At 43.0% G+C, this 15,816-nt stretch overlaps 1 protein-coding gene across 21 annotated transcripts in view; it reads right to left on the bottom strand.

Annotated features, from left to right (window-relative positions):
• Positions 1-6,346: 6,346 nt before the first annotated feature.
• The window catches only part of RBFOX2 (RNA binding fox-1 homolog 2), a 177,987-nt gene continuing 168,517 nt past the window's right edge, over positions 6,347-15,816 (bottom strand). For 20 of the 21 annotated variants that reach the window (XM_077934999.1, XM_028745971.2, XM_077934987.1 and 17 more), the window contains 3 exons: positions 13,446-13,534; positions 11,612-11,684; positions 6,347-11,033 (listed from right to left, as the gene is read on the bottom strand). In XM_077934999.1, the coding sequence (XP_077791125.1) occupies positions 10,979-11,033; positions 11,612-11,684; positions 13,446-13,534 (217 nt within the window). In that variant the 3' untranslated portion in view covers positions 6,347-10,978. Of the gene's footprint in view, positions 11,034-11,611; positions 11,685-13,445; positions 13,535-15,816 lie in introns of those variants that run through there. The other variant, XR_013394391.1, reaches the window with a different exon arrangement.

The following is a 15,816-nucleotide window of genomic DNA, read 5'->3' as shown; positions in this document are numbered from 1 at the left end:
GTTCATTGGTATTATTGAGATTTTTATTTATATTTTTAGGCTGCTTAATGCCAAAATAGGCTTCTAAGCAGTTTACAAAGAGTTGTGAAGCAGAAACCGTCCTGAAGAACAGAGTAAGTAGGGTTAGGCTAGCAGAACTATACACAGGAAACACTGAAGACAATCCAAATGTTTGTGGACTATAATTCCCATCACCCCTAACCATTGCCCATACTACCCGAGGCTGGTGGGAGTTGTGAGTCTTTAGCACCACAGCATTGCATGATTCCCACAAGAAAGCGCTTCTTTGTAGGCGGAAAGCATGAAACTCACAGGTAACTCTCACCATCTGATCTCAGTCCATTGGTGCAAACAAGAATTGACTCTGTACTCCAGCATTTCGCATCCATAGCTCAGTGCTTGCAGGAGTTCCCCACCAAGTAGTCTGTTCAGCTGGCCATATTCATTTGAAACACGTGGCTGTAGCATCCCTTGAAGGAGGAGATTTGTTTCAAGTCCGCTACTAGTGTTCAGGGGCAGCAACTTAAGTTTAGTGCCTAGTTTTAGGAGGAGGCACACTTCTGTAGCAATAATAATAATAATAATAATACCTGTAAACAGAAGAACACAAATTGCAGATGTTCATAGTATCAGTCACAGGTGGCATAAACTATTATCAGCATAAATTGCATAAAACCAGGCTTCACGTCTTGGCGAAAACAAAGCAGGGCCAGATTTAGGTTTGATGAGGCCCTAAGCTACTGAAGGTAATGGGGCCCTTTATATGTCCAGCTGTCCTTTGTCAACAACAAATTGTTGCTGTTTTTTGTATTGAATGTGTGCTATATGGTAATTTATGGAGCTAATAGATATATAAAGCCATTTGCACATAACAAAATATGTATTTTATCCAAGTAATTGTTGAACTGAAATACAATTGGAAATGTACATCTGGGTTTTTTCCCCTTTAATTTTTTGGGGGGACCCAAGAGAGTGGGGCCCTAAGCCATAGCTTGTTTAGTTTATATGTTAATCCGGCACTGAGACAAAGGGCTTAACTTAGCAGGAAACTAAGTGCTCCTTCCTTACTTCAACTGGACTCATTTCCTTTTATGCTCCCAAGAGACACTCCCAAGTTTCCAAGTCACCGAGTACATCTGATAAAATTTCTGAAACGAAAACAATGAAGGTGTTGAGAGAACAGCCAATATAGGCAAGGAAGGCTGGCTGTAGCATTTTTTATAAAACCACTCGGAATACCCATGGGTCACTGAAGGCGGCTGCATCCCCACATTTATACATCTGAGGAATGTAAGACCAGGGGGTGTTGCTGGGACATTCTGCTCAAAAGATGCTGCGTCCCCCAGGGACAGCTGTCAACTGCTTCACACGCACAACTGATCAATTCTGTGAGATATTTATGGAAAGCAAATTCCTTCCATGTGGATGCAGACAAACCAGGAGACTTGGAGACGGCACACTATACGCTATTTGCCCAATACCACTGTGCTGTTAAGAGCATGGGCAGCATATCATGTCATGCCTCCGAGTCAAACGCGGTGGTGGCCCTGGAGAAGTGTGGGAAGCAAAGCCAGATGCTGGGGCAGGAAAATGAAAAGAAGGGGAAGAGGAACATAGAAAGCTGCTGCATACCAGGTCCATTGTGCTCAGTGTTGTCTCTACACTGACAAGACAATGGCTCTCTGGGGTTTCAGGCAGATGCTTTTCCAGGGCTACCTGGAGATGCCAAGGATCGAACCTTGGGAGCTTTTGCATGCAAAACACTGATCTGCATCCCATCCCCAAGTTTGTAAATGGCTATTCCTAAATAATTTGGCTGCATTTCTTTTATTTTTTCAAAAAGCAAAGACACAACTAATTTATATTGAGTTGACGCATAACTGAGAAATCAAGAGAATTTAAGCATGGGAGTTGGTAAAGTGAAATCTTAAAAGCGTGCACTATGAACTGGGAGACTTCGGTTCAACAGACTGCTCAGCTGTGACTTCTTCTTTGGTAAAGGTAAAAGACCCCTGGACAGTTATGTCCAGTCAAAGGCGACTATGGGGTGCAGCGCTCATCTCGCTTTCAGGCCAAGGGAGCCGACGTTAGTCCACAGACAGCTTTCCAGGTCACGTGGCCAGCAGGACTAAACCGCTAATGGCACACGGAGGACCGTGATGAGTGCCAGAGCGCATGGAAACACTGTTTACCTTCCTGCTGCAGCGGTACCTATTTATCTACTTGCACTGGTCTGCTTTCGAACTGCTAGGTTGGGAAAAGCTGGGACAAAGCGATGGGAGCTCACCCCGTTGCGCGGATTCGAACCACTGACCTTCCCTCAGCTGTGAATGTACTAGGTGACTATAGGTGTGATCCACTATCTTTATATCTTCTGAACTTGCCCATTAGGATCTTAAGTAATAGCCTTCTTCCAAGGGTCCCCATCATCAGAGATTAGATGGGTGGTGACTGGAAGCAGGGCTATACCTGATGGTTCCAATGACCACGCAGTTGAGAGAGAGTGGAAGCATCAAATGGAGGTGGTGTCTCAGCAGAGCGGGTCCTGCTGCTTCCCGTGTCTCTCTGCCACAGGTTTAAGACACTAGATGCAGAAACAGGAAGCTGCCACTGACTGGTAGTAGCCAGCAGAAAGGCCCACGTTGCGGTGGAGTGCCAGAGGTTTTGGAGATCCAAGGACTTATGGTCCTGTGCTGGAGTTGGCACAGCAAAAATGGAGGAATCCATCCATCCTACCTTCCACTAAAACTGGCATGAGCTGGCAAAGCTTCAGCCAGCCCTGTCACTCCCCTCCTCCCTGGCAACATTTAGAATTGCTCTTGCTTCTTTTGTTGCTGCTAATTGCTATGTGTTAGTCTCCTTTTACCGCTAGTTTACTTGGTGCTTGTTGTTACATGCAATTTTAATTCATATTGTTAGCTGCCTGAATACTGAAAGGTGTCATAGTTATCTTTTAAAATAGGTAAAACTTCAACCTGCCTCCAGCTGCAATATAAAGTTACTACTAGTCTGGTCATAAGAACTAAAGACTATGTAATTTCAAACCGTTTGTGCCCGTAGGGATGTACTATATAAATATATCAAAAATTAGTGCGTTTTAGTTGGCTGTTTCTAGACAAAATGGAATTGGGTGATTTATATTTCTATCCATTAATAAAAATCTGGTTTAATCTAAGAGTGTAGCACTCAGCATGCCTTAAAGCAAGCAAAATGAAGGGGGGGGGGATAAAGGCCAGGAAGTCTGACAGCTTGCCCTGGCTCACAGGAGAGAAGATACAGGCTGCAGAGTCTCCAGACAATTCTGATCATGGATTTGCTCTTAGCAACAAGAGAGCCAACTATCACAGCCTCCCAGATGAAAGTTCTGCCTTCTGGTATAGCACATATTGAGAACTGGCAGTGCTACTTCAGAGGAAGAAAAGCTGGTTTCTCTATCGATTTGGGGAAAACAAAAATAATATTTAATACTAGGTTTAGGAATAAAGCATTTCTCTTGGTGTTTGCACTCCTCTGTGTTTATACAGCCACACAGCACAGAAAAAGTCTCCAAATTATTATTATTATTATTAGTAGTAGTAGTAGTAGTAGTAGTTATTTATACCACACCATTTTCCCTGACAGGACTTAAGACTGCTTACAGATAAAAACAAGGCACTATAGTAAAAGAGCAAGGATTTTTGTAATTGATGGTTAATGTTGGACTGGCAATAAGAGGCAGAGTGCTGACCCTCATGGTCCCTTCCAACTCTACAATTCTGTGAGTCAGTACACCATGGAGTAGGCTACAACTGACTTGTAGAAATCCCAGTACAGAGATGGAAGCTACATTTCCTAGGGAATATTAGAGAACAGCTAATGGGATCAAATGCTAATTGTATTTCTGTGTTCTTAGAAACACACACACAGGGTTTTCAAATGATAATCCCAGCAGACAATTTTTAATTACATCACATTTCTAGCAGCTTATTTGAAATTTTAAATGCACCATAATTTGCATTATGTACACCAATCAAATTCACAAATTCAACAACAGAAAAGACAAATAGTGTGAAAGCAGCCAGATATTCAACTGGCTTATGCCATCTGCTCTGCTCACATGCAATCAGTGTACATAAAGATTTGCAGCTCCAGAAGGGGGTGCACCTCTCCATCAAAAGGCACATGGCTCAAAAATGCACGATGGCTACCATGAATTTCAGATCTGAATCGGTATCATGTAGTCTGAGCTTGTGTGGAGGAGCCTCCCTTGCTGGATCAAGGCTCTATCATGCAATCTAATCCATAATCTTGTGTTTCAAATTATGGTGCTTTAGGTTTCTCGAAAAAAATATTTTTTGTTGTTGCTACATCTGTATTATGCTCTTTCTCAAAGTGACTGATCCAACAAGTCCATTCTTCCAACCCAAGTTTGTCACTGACCCCTAACTATTAACTAAAGGAGGATATTCTATTTACATCTAATCAGCCACCATGTGGCACTGCTACCAAGCCCAGTGCACTTTGTAAAGGATGGGCTAGCAATATCTCTGGTAATTGCAAAAATAATCCTGCTTTAAAAGCAGTTTCCAGGAGTGTAATTTGCTCTTGCTTTCTAGTTATTAGGCTTATCTACTTGCAAAATGCTAATGTTTTAGAGACTAATACTTTATAGCTGAAAGTACCTTCTACCTGCTCATCTCAGACCACCTTGCAAAATGTAAACGCATTAACCTTCAACAATTGTTTGCAAGAGGTTAAATGCATGAGAGCATGGGGATTGACTCCCAAGCTTTTCCAGGACATAAATCTCCTCGGAATTGCTGATCTCCATACCCCATGTAGTCATTGCTAAGTGCTGAGTGGATTCACTTAACTGTTTTGAGACACGGAGGCTGTTTATCAACTCAACAAAGGGCAATCATAGCAAATGCAGATAACCAGCTATTTGTATCATCCCCGCATGCAATGAGACAAGCATTTCCAGATTCCTGTTACCCCATATTTCAATTGTGATGTGGGGTCAGACATGATCGTATGTAGTTGCCACATAGAGGGAGAACATTGGTCTTTCTGGTCCAGTAATGCAAATGGCTCTCAAAGGTCTCAGACAAAGGCCTTTCTCCATCCTGCTACCTGAGACTATTGAACAGCAGGTGCTGGGAACTGATCCTGGGTCCTTCTGAATCCAGTGCTTTGCCTACGCTTTACCATTTGAAGCCTAGACTCTTCACTATTTGTTCTTCACATAGTTGCAACTGCCCCACCATATGCAGTCAATCTACTGCAGCAATGAGATTTGAAAAGGCTTCTGAAAAACCAGCTCAGCATCTCTGATCCAATGGTGTAATGCCATAATAAAAGGATAGCTTGAAGAGTCAAGTTAATGGCAGTCATCTAATTCTGCCCAGAAACACAGGAAATAGGATTCAAGAGATGCCAATGACCAGTGCCAGATGAGGAATTTAGTTCATCAAGGTTCTGATAACTTGGCAAAGCATTTAACAAAAGTCAGGCAAGAAGCCTTTTCATGTGTCGTGTGTGCAGATTTAATGGTGTGGCACTGCTGCTTGCACCCAACTTCCTCATGTTGAGCATGGGCTTCTGAAGATATAGAGCTCTATGTGCATAGGTGTCCACATGAGGCCTTGATCGCCCAAGAATTTCAAACTGAATGGAAGCCCATGTGAGCAGCCTTCACCATTTCAGACATCCAGGCTCAGTGAACAGGGAGGCACACAATGCTGGGTGGTAGGGACAGCAACAGTAGCTCATTTCACCTTGATTTCACCAAGGAGACTAGAGCTTTGTTCAAATCCTGGGAGTATCCTTAATGATACTGAAGCTTCAACCTTGAACTGCTGATGGCGCTGTTGTCTAAAGGTTCGGAAAAAAGGAAAGACCAGGATATGGTTTACAGTGATACTAGGGAACAAACCACTAAATATCTCAATGGCTAACAAACATGTTTCCTCTATCCCTGCACCTCTTTCCTCTCATATTTTCTATTTTCCTTCCAAACTGGAAATGCCAGATGTTTCAGAGCATCAAAAATTAGCAAGCTGAATCATCACAGAAACATCTCTGATTTATTTTGATTGTATAGTCTGGCATTCTGTCAAAACCTCTATGTACTGTATGCTTGTCCATTTTGTCCAGGTCTGGTTTCTTGGAGCTTCACAATTCATTCCTTAATGGGATCGGATTTGCTCTTTAGATCAAAGCAGAAAAATCCCTCCAGATGTTGCTGGATTACAACTCCCATCCTCTCTGACCATTGGCGCAGGATCCCCATCACTGTCGTAAATGGAAACAGGAAGCGGGGACTCGTATATGAAATCTATTGAATAAAAACACTTTAGTCCAGGAGTGGTGTTTCTCTCTTTTATTTAAAAACAGTGCTTCATTACCATTTGCAAAGGGTGAAGAAGGGCTCCTCCCTTGCTTAGAGTTTATAAAAGCCAGCAACATGATCAATAATTTATACACATGGATAGTAATACAAAAAAAGGAATAAAAGCTAAAGATCTAACTACTCCGACCTTCACAATTCCAGCTACTTGATAATAATAAGAGTAACCCAATGAATACTGTATGGTTTGAAAGCTACTGTACAATATGATACTTAACCAGGGGGCAGGGGTAGGGATGTTAGAGACTTCTACTTCTCCAGTGTCAACAGGGAAATGAGACCCTGGACAAGCAGCTTGGGCACCCTGGGAATTGATCCAGAGGAGGGGAGAGCGTCTAACTACAATGCATCCTATGTCCCAAGGTGATCTGGCAAGGGAGAGGTGCAGGAGACACTGCAAGAATGGGCAAATCAGTTTGGGGCATTTCAGGCCTTGCACTGAAAAACTCCCAAGTATTAAATCAACTCGGGCAGATAGTAAACTCTAAATTGTCTTGGTACTGCCCTACAGTCCTGCCTGACATTTGCCACTGGGCCAGGGTTTTGCCCCAGCTATTTACACATTATTATTTTTTTTAAGCAAAAACAAAAACTAACCCAAATTGTATCTCCAGGATTACTTTTATCTCTTTTAGACTGTAGGCAGGGTGAGCTGCCCAAACTGCAATGCATGACTATTTTGAGTATATAACTAGATTCCTTGACAAGTTGCTTATTAAAGCAGCAAGAACTGGACTCCAATCTTCCGCCACTGAAAGAGAGAAAACCAAGCAAGATGCTTCCAATCATTCCTTAAAAAACAAAAATGAGGGAGGAAAAACACTATTAGCTAAGTGGCATGATGAAGACTACCAGCCAAATGAATACTCCAGTGGACGGCTTTGGGGCGGGGGGGACCTTGGCAGGAAAGATGGCAACTGCTGAGGAGCAGTTGTTGTTTTATTCAGTTTCCAGTCCTCCTCAACTGGCAGTGTTTAGATTCAATTTATCTGGAAGTCCTCCTAATATGTACCTGGCCACAGCCTGGAAATGTCAACTCGACAAAGTTACTGCAGAGGATTACATTATTCCCAGTGTGTTCTTTCCTCACCGTTAGTTATGGCAGACAGCTCTGAAAACTGACATCTTACTGCAGTTTGCTTCACAGAGGAGAACCAGGAGTGCTGCACTTTGTGTCTTGGGATTAAACTGACCAAGGGAGGGTGAAGGAGAAGAACACCCGCAAAATACACAGAAAAGACCAGTTTTACTCGACAACCAGAAATCAGCTTGCCTCATTAACTGGAGGTTTCATTTCTTTTCATTACAGAATAAAAAGCAATTTCAAAATAGGAAAGGGAGGCAGGGAGTGGGCAGAGAAGGGTGGGCTGTTCAGACAATATCATCATCAAAATAGTGTTTTATGCAACTAAGAATCAAGTCACACTGGTGTATACTACAAACATGTTTGACATTCCCAAGAGCATGACAAATAAAAACACACACACAAAAAACCCTTTACACTGGTTCTTCACCTTGTTCGTTAGGGTTTTCGCTTTCCTATGTTAAAACCAGTGCAAACCGGCAACACCCTATTATAGTCTCCTTGCCCACCAACGCCAAAAGAGCTAAGGATCTCTCAGATGCTGGCATGCTGGAGCACTGACAAGCAGCATTATATCTCCCAGATTCCCTTCCAACTCCCTCTTTAGGAGTGGGACACAGCAAAGGATACTTCGGCTAAATTTGGTTTCTAGCCTTGAAATTTGAAGTGTTCCTCCACATCTATTCTAGTATTGAGGGTTGCTCTTAGGAAGACCTGCAAAGCTTTAACTTTGTACCCACATCTATAAAGGTGTTGCAGCCACTCTAGGAAGGATAACCGTATAATATCTTACTAAAAAGCTGCAATATAACAAGACCGGTTCGTTAAGATATTCTGAGGCTTCGGAGATACCTGTAGATGGGAATGTATTGTCAAAGTGACATCACTGACGAGCACAGAAGAGGGGAAGCCTTGTTCTTTCGTTTAACAGGAAAGTGCCTTGATCAAAATCAGATTTCAGGGCATGCACAGCAGCTCAGATAAAGGCCAAGGTGACCGATGCTCAAACCAGGAATTATTTATAATGGGATGTGCTAGTAGGTCCACTTGGCCTTTCATGACCAGCACTCAGTGGTGCTCAGCTTCCTTAATGGAAGAATTACATAGCCTGGAAAATCCATTTGCATCCAAACCACCTGATATTTCAAATGCAAGAGAGCTATATGCAAACTGCATCTTTTCTCCATAATGCTAACAGAAGGCTCCCCTCCTATGTGGCTGGTAATGCAGTTCAGAGGTATTTGCTGTGTCTCATTCCCCTAGCAGGAACCCGATCCTAACCCCCCCCCCGACTCCCCCCCCCATTTCACTTTGTGATGGAAACAGACTTCCGGAGAATATGACACTAGAAAATTTATGCAAGTTGTAAAACCTGACCTTCCTCTTAATTTTCCTTGATTTCATGTTAGCCCTGACACCCCACTCCCCTATTCCATATTTTCAACCTAACTAAAATATTTATATACAAAAACCAACAGAAATTGTCATAAACAGCAACAAACCAAACTTTGGCTTGAAAAGCAAGACAACAAAAACAAAACGAAAACAAAAAGTGGCCAATAGGCTGGCAGTTTGGTGTCGCCTTGTTCCGGAGAATCAATATGGTTAAGAGTCTCTAGCTTAATTCAGATCTCCTCTGTCCTTCTTGCTTCAGGAACCCTGTTCAGCATCCTTGGTGCTCTCTGGCAAGCGCTGAGAGGGCACTACAGGAGTGGGAGCAGAAGATGCAAGTTATGTGTAGGCTGGGTCAGCGAACCTCCTCAATAGCGGCAACAAGGTGTCTCCGTTCCTAAGCTGGCGTCACTGGTGGTGAGCAGATGATGGCAGAAGTTGAGAAGGCTTCAGCTACAAGTCCACCCCTAGCTGCCCTTCCAGGGGCGAAAGGTCACCCCGTACCAATGTAGGCAGGCCAAGGAGCCAAAGGGAATTGTGCTTCTCTAACATGTAGGGTTTTTTTCAGGACAAAACTGCAGAGAGTCTGCAAGAGGTGCTGAGAGAATCAAGAAAGCTTAGAGGGCAAAGCAGGACCTCATCTGCCCCTTTTAATTTCCAAATGTTGGCGGTAGATATCTGGGAGCAGAGGCTTGCTTGTCATCACACTAATGCTTCTATAGCAATTTACAAGATAACCCACTGCATAATAAAAAGGACATTCCATGATATTTTTAAAAAATGTAAAGGAGGGGGATCCCTGGGCTCAGAGTCTTTTTGAAGACCTCACAACCTGCACTTCATATCCAAGCTGAGCAGTATGGACACAGATTTCTCTCCAGAGAGGCAGAAGATGACCCACTAAAGGCTCTGTGTTACATAATAAGTCAGAAGTTTCTTCCATTTATAAATCGTGTTTTGAAATATATTTCTGCTTGTCCCCAGACGCTGAAGCTACACAAGGATTACTTTAAGTATAGTTTTGCAACACAAAATATCGTTCCCACTGCCTCTGCTGCTTTTCTAGGTTCATAATCCAGGCCATATTCTTCTCTTCATGCAATTTTTTTGGTGGCATACTTGCAGCAAAGCTAAGTATCTTATGGTGAAAAGAAGAAGGATCTTGGAAACTGGGTGACTGATTAGCTCAGAGTGGCACTGGTGCAAGCTCCCCCACCCCCCAATCATTCTTCTATAACTTCAGGGTGTGCACGACATGGCCATCAGATTCCTTGTTATTGAAGATGTAACTCTTCACCATGGCTTCAAGTTCTGCAGTCGTTGTCCCACATCTGCTGCTCCTCCAGAAAAGAAAAGAGGGGAAGGGCAGGAAGAGAGGAAGACCATAGCAAGTGAAAGAAACTAAGGACAGCCTTGGTAGTGGACGTTAATCACTAAAGGGGGGCCTTATGTATAGAAGCAGTAAGATCATAAATGTATTTCAAGTCTTGTCCCCCTAAAACCATTAACAGACGAAGTCTTTGGGCAGTTTTGAGGAGTCTTGTCTTGAAAACTCTAAAATCTTGACACTTCTAGAACTGTCCTGAGCCCATGTTTGTCAGGTGATGATAAAAAGGGAACATTTTGTGTTTCCAAACAGCATGCAGGTTCCAGCTGCAGCCAATCAGCACTGCCCTTTGCAGGAGGAGGGGGCTATTCCTTGTGTATCGCAGGCTTCAGGCACCAGACCCAGGTAAAATAAAACGTCTGCATGTTCCTGATTTAGTTCCATGATACTGGTTCCTAATGGTGCTCCTTAGCACTATTCATTTCTTTTTATGATTGGTAGGATAAGCTACGCATATACACACATGGAAATGCATTATGTTTACCACAGTTTTTAAAAAAACAAAACCAAAAAAACCCCAAAAATGCACAATCTTTGGAACAAAAGAATTAAAGGCAGAAATTTAAAGGAAAAATACATATTCAAAGAACATAGTGAGGTATAAAAAAGTATTTCTCGTTTTTTTTCTTTTGTTTTCCTCCTCTTCTTGCTATAGAGTTCCTCTACTAGTAAATATTGCAATAGCCAGGCCTCATGAACTGGGGGGGCTGTCCCACTTGCAGGGGGCTCATGTCACTTCAGTAAGGGGCGAATCGGCTGTAGCCACCTCGGTATAAACTTGCCTGCAGAAGATAACAGACAGGGGCAGGGGAAAGACGGTGGTTAGGTGGCAGTCTCCAGCATGCGTCTATGAATATTACGCCCCATTTACACTTCTTAGATCAAGAGCAGACAATCTGTGACAACGACAGACCCTGCCCTTCTAGCCTCCTAGTTCTTCTTTATTGTTGGTCTGTGCCCTTCTGGTTGCTAAGCCAGTTCCTTTGGGCGTCACAGCATGGATCTCTGGGAGCCAGCATACAGAGCTGAGTCTACATGACTTAGAAGCTAAACCGAAAGTTGCTCTCAAGGAATGGAAGATCATGAGCAGACAGACTACTTGTAGAAAAACCTGGGAATGCTTGAAAGCAGAAATAAAGGAAGCCGGGGACTGTTATAGCTCAGCTTCCAGACAAACCATTAGGAATAATTCACAGCCCCTCTGGCAGACACAACTCAATAAACCAATGTCCAGTTTAAAACACGGTACTTCTGATGCTTCACTTACAACCCATGACATTATCTAGAGACACTATTGCAGGCCAAGGTCTCTTGGTAAAATAAAAAAAACCTGTGAATGTGAGAGAAAAGACATACTCACCACAGCGCCAACTCCATAGCTAGCGGCAGGGGCAAGGGCGTGGTAAGGGTCTGCTGTGTACACCCTGCCATAACTGAAGAAAGAGAAGGGGAAGGGGGCAAAGTCACTTCACAGGCTTACAAGACATCTGCTTCATCAGAGAAAAAGGAAGCTGTATGGTCCCTTATTCTCAGCTCTCCATATCCGAAGAGGCAACTTATTTCAAGAGGGAATTCTTGAGTTGATACACAAGCCTGCTAACTCTAAATGCTCAGAAATAACGAGCACCCAAATATCAAAATTAAATTAAAACTTCGTCCTTAAAAAAAGTCATTCTGGACTGCTTTTGCCCACAGCAAGCAAGTTGCCTTTTGTTTCAACATGAGAGGGTCATGATTTTAGATTTCAAGAAATCCTTAATCCTGCAACCCATAAAATGGCTATAGCTGATCATTTAGGTAGGTAGGCAGGCAGGCAGGCAAGTGTGAGCCTTGCAAGGAATGAGGCAGACATCATGCTTGGCACCTTAAGACACCCACTTTAAGTGGGTTCCCAAAATCCAGAGCACACACTAATGCAAAAGAGGTGGCATTCAGGCACATGCTGCAGGAATGCCAAACAGGGCTGTGAAATGGGAGCTTGAAGTAAAAGGTACAGAATAAGAGCGAAAGTTACACAAATTGCACTTCCAATGCAAATGCTTTGTTACTTTGTAAGCCACTCTGAATTATGAAAAATTGCTCTGCATATAGTGCTTATGATCCAAGGATCTTTAAACACTTGACAACTTGCAGCCATGCCACCAGCAGAGAAATGGGAGGCACGCAAAAAAATATTCTCCTATCCATTTAAAACTAGCTGATGGCTAGTGAAGCCACAAAATGGCTGCCATTCCTCTCTGTCCCCGTCCCCCCCATGCTGCTTCATGCAGGACTTGCAGGGGGCAGGGGTGGAGATGTGTAAACAGCCTGTTTCAAATGACAAACCGAGTAATAATTTAATAGGTTGACATTTTGAGTCTGGTAGCTAATAAGGAAAGTGATGAACTAGGAGGGTTGATCCACACCACCATGTTTTTATAGTGGCCTCTTGCAATCAACACAGAGCAATAACACAACAGGTTTGCATTTCTGCTGGTCTTTGGAGAAAAGAACCATGCACCAAGCACTATCCGTCATGGGGACTGAAAGGTCTGCTAATTTCTACTGCAGATCAGGATTCAAAGGAGGATAGAGCTGGGTTGCTGCAACTTCACAATGCTGCCCAGTGACTATCTGGGCACAATCTAGTGACAAGCCATTTATTTAGTCACAGACAGCTATTCACAAAAACACATGAGAACCCACCCCTGAGATCTCTCTATCAGTACCTGCAGAGTTTCCCATTCCATCTGGTCCAGGACACAGGATGAGGGCAGCAAGGCTCATCACCAGTGGGGCTAAAGCTGGGCCTGTTTATTGTTCTCCTTCGTGAGTACAACTTGCGTGGTATCCACAACGCAAGCAATATAAACTAATGCACCCTTGCACAAATTACCACTGTCCTTTCCGGCACCCAACATGTGACAATCGCAAAGGCCAGTGCCTTGTCAAAGGACTAGGAGCAGAGTTGGCTGTTTTGCTCCTGACACAAAGCCTGGCTGCCTCTTTTGGAAGAGGGAGGAAGTGATGACGCGGAACTATATGCTTAGAACGCACTCGCCATGTAACAGCTGCTAGCTACACTGCCCAGTTGGAAGTGGTGCTTTTAAAGTTTGCATCCAGGGTGTGTTGGGAAGCATGGGGCAATGGAGGGCTGGGATGGAACAATACCCTTTGATCCCCAGATACACCGGAACCACCCCCTCCTTACATACCCATCGCTGTAAGCCGCTGCAGCGGCTGCAGCAGCAGTGGCTGCCGTTGCGGTAGCAGGCTGTGCATATCTGTAGGCTGCATATCCGCCCTGCAGGAAAGAAGAGAACTGACTTTATAGATACCTGTCCCCTCAAACAAAGTAGAGCCATACATACAACACATAGAGAGGAGGTGTTTCAAACTGCATCGACTCCGATGTCACATTAAATCATGAGAGGCTGCCCAACCCCTTTGCATATTTTGTCATTTCCCCCTTCCCCCAAGTGGCGGAGGGGAAATTCCGCATCACACATGTCTCTTGTCAGACGATTCGGATGGAAGAGACTCTGCTATGGTAGTCTCTGCAGGAGGATGAATCAGCAAGAAAAACAAAAAGAGAGATGCTGTCATCCCACCCCATGACATAACCACGGTAAAGAGAGTTCCTTGGGAGGGAGCAAGTGTCACAAATGGTTATCATTTTAACCAGAATATTGCAGAGATTCTCCTACTTTATTGTTGTTAGTTGAGGAAAAGGGAAAGTTTCAAGCCCAGATCCTCAAGAGAGGCATCAAGATGCACATGAACCAGTTTCATAGCCCTGATCATCTGGGCTAGCCAGAACCGAAAGGGTAGATAACCCAAGAGACAAGCAACCAACAGAGTCATCTCTAAGGGCAGCAAATGTATAATGCAAGCTGCATGACGCCACACACACACACACACACACACACACACACAGGAAAAGAATTGTCCCCAAGTAGGTTTGCTTAAATTGGATGGAGGCCTGAAATTCATCATTACAGGCACATGTACAAGGTAAAGTCAACATTTGAGAGGCAAATTCTATACATGAAAATGCATGTTGAAATGAAATCTCAAAAGCAGACTGTTAAGATCAAACCCTATGTGTCTCCAAAGAACTAAAGTGCCATTCATATGGATGGACTTCCTTCCTGCCATCTCATTCTCCCCTATTTCTTCAGTCAATTCAGAATACCTCTCTGTGTGTGGTTTTTCCCCAGCCTCTTCTTGCTATGCCAAAGACTTCCCACTTAAGTCTCTGCAGCAGCACTTTCTTGCTTAGGACAAAGACTATGACTGAGTCTTAGCTTGTAAGACCCTCCACTTAACTTTTATGAACTACCATATCTGTAACACACAGTCTTCATCAGCGAAAAACAGCATGCTTTCCTCACCCCTCCATTAAGCCCTCCACAAATCCTTTACACCTTCTATAAACCATTTCCTGGACTACCACTACCCCATCTCTTCTCTGTATCTGCTGCTAGTCACATTTAAGCTCCCCTTACCAAGCCTCGTAACCCCATTTTCTCTCATTCATGCAACTACCTGCCCATGCTCCCAACTTCTCCCTTGCACAAAACTGCCTGCCTGTCTCAACCTGAAGTCTTTAAAGAAGGACTCAGTTCAAGTCTTCATGTTGTACAGCCACATGTTGTTAGTGCTACTAATATTAGTAAACATTGCTTAAGAGTAGGACATTATGAAGAGACATTAATCAAGTTTTCTTTTAATGCGTGGCTCAGCTGTACAATATGATTTTATGGAACATTTGTGCTTTGTTGCTGGACCTTTTATTTTATTTTAATTGTTCTTGGAATACAATTTAAGTTTTAAAAACACTAGCATGTTCTAGGTCCCCATTGCAATCATTAGAAGGAAACTTCTTATTGCATCTTTTTATTTTACCATATTGATAAAATTGATCTTCTTATTGCAATTTTACTGGACCAATGACATAATTAAGACAAATGATGTAAAAACAGCTTGAAAATGATATCCCATGGAATGGAGAGACCTTCTTCTTTTCTAAAAGTTCCATCTCAACATTCACTCAAATGGCTTATACAGAACAGAAATTATAACAGCAAATCATGAAGCTTGAAACTACTGTCACTGAGTTAAACATCCTCTGTGTAAATAAAGAAGATATTGTGTGGGTTCTCAAACTTGCATTATGCCAATAACCCAATAATTCCAGTAACTCAAAAGATTTCGGAAAAACTAAAAAGAATACTAACATTCCTGCAACCAACCTAGGGTTCATTCAATAAAAATATGCCATTTCACCTCACTTGTACTTTAGGTTCTCTGAGATCAAAATGGCAACTACTACCTAATGAAGTGAACCACAAGGCTGCAAAAGCCAGGTGCATGTTTTGTCCCATCTATTGCATAGTATCCATAGCTGTGCAGGGACAATTGTAATTTTAATTTTATACTTCTGTCTTTTATTGGAGTTACTGTATTTCGAGGGGGGGGTGCAAGGAAGAGGGCAGCCTAAAACAAAAGAATGCAGATGTGTTAGAAGTATGGAACAGATTCATTATGAATGCAAATTCAGTATGAACACAATAGTATCTCCTC

This window comes from Podarcis muralis, chromosome 10 (assembly GCF_964188315.1).
Source record: "Podarcis muralis chromosome 10, rPodMur119.hap1.1, whole genome shotgun sequence".
NCBI classification, from domain to species: domain Eukaryota; kingdom Metazoa; phylum Chordata; class Lepidosauria; order Squamata; family Lacertidae; genus Podarcis; species Podarcis muralis.
Note: the sequence above shows the minus strand (reverse complement) of the source record. Positions and strands in the feature narration are given on the sequence as shown.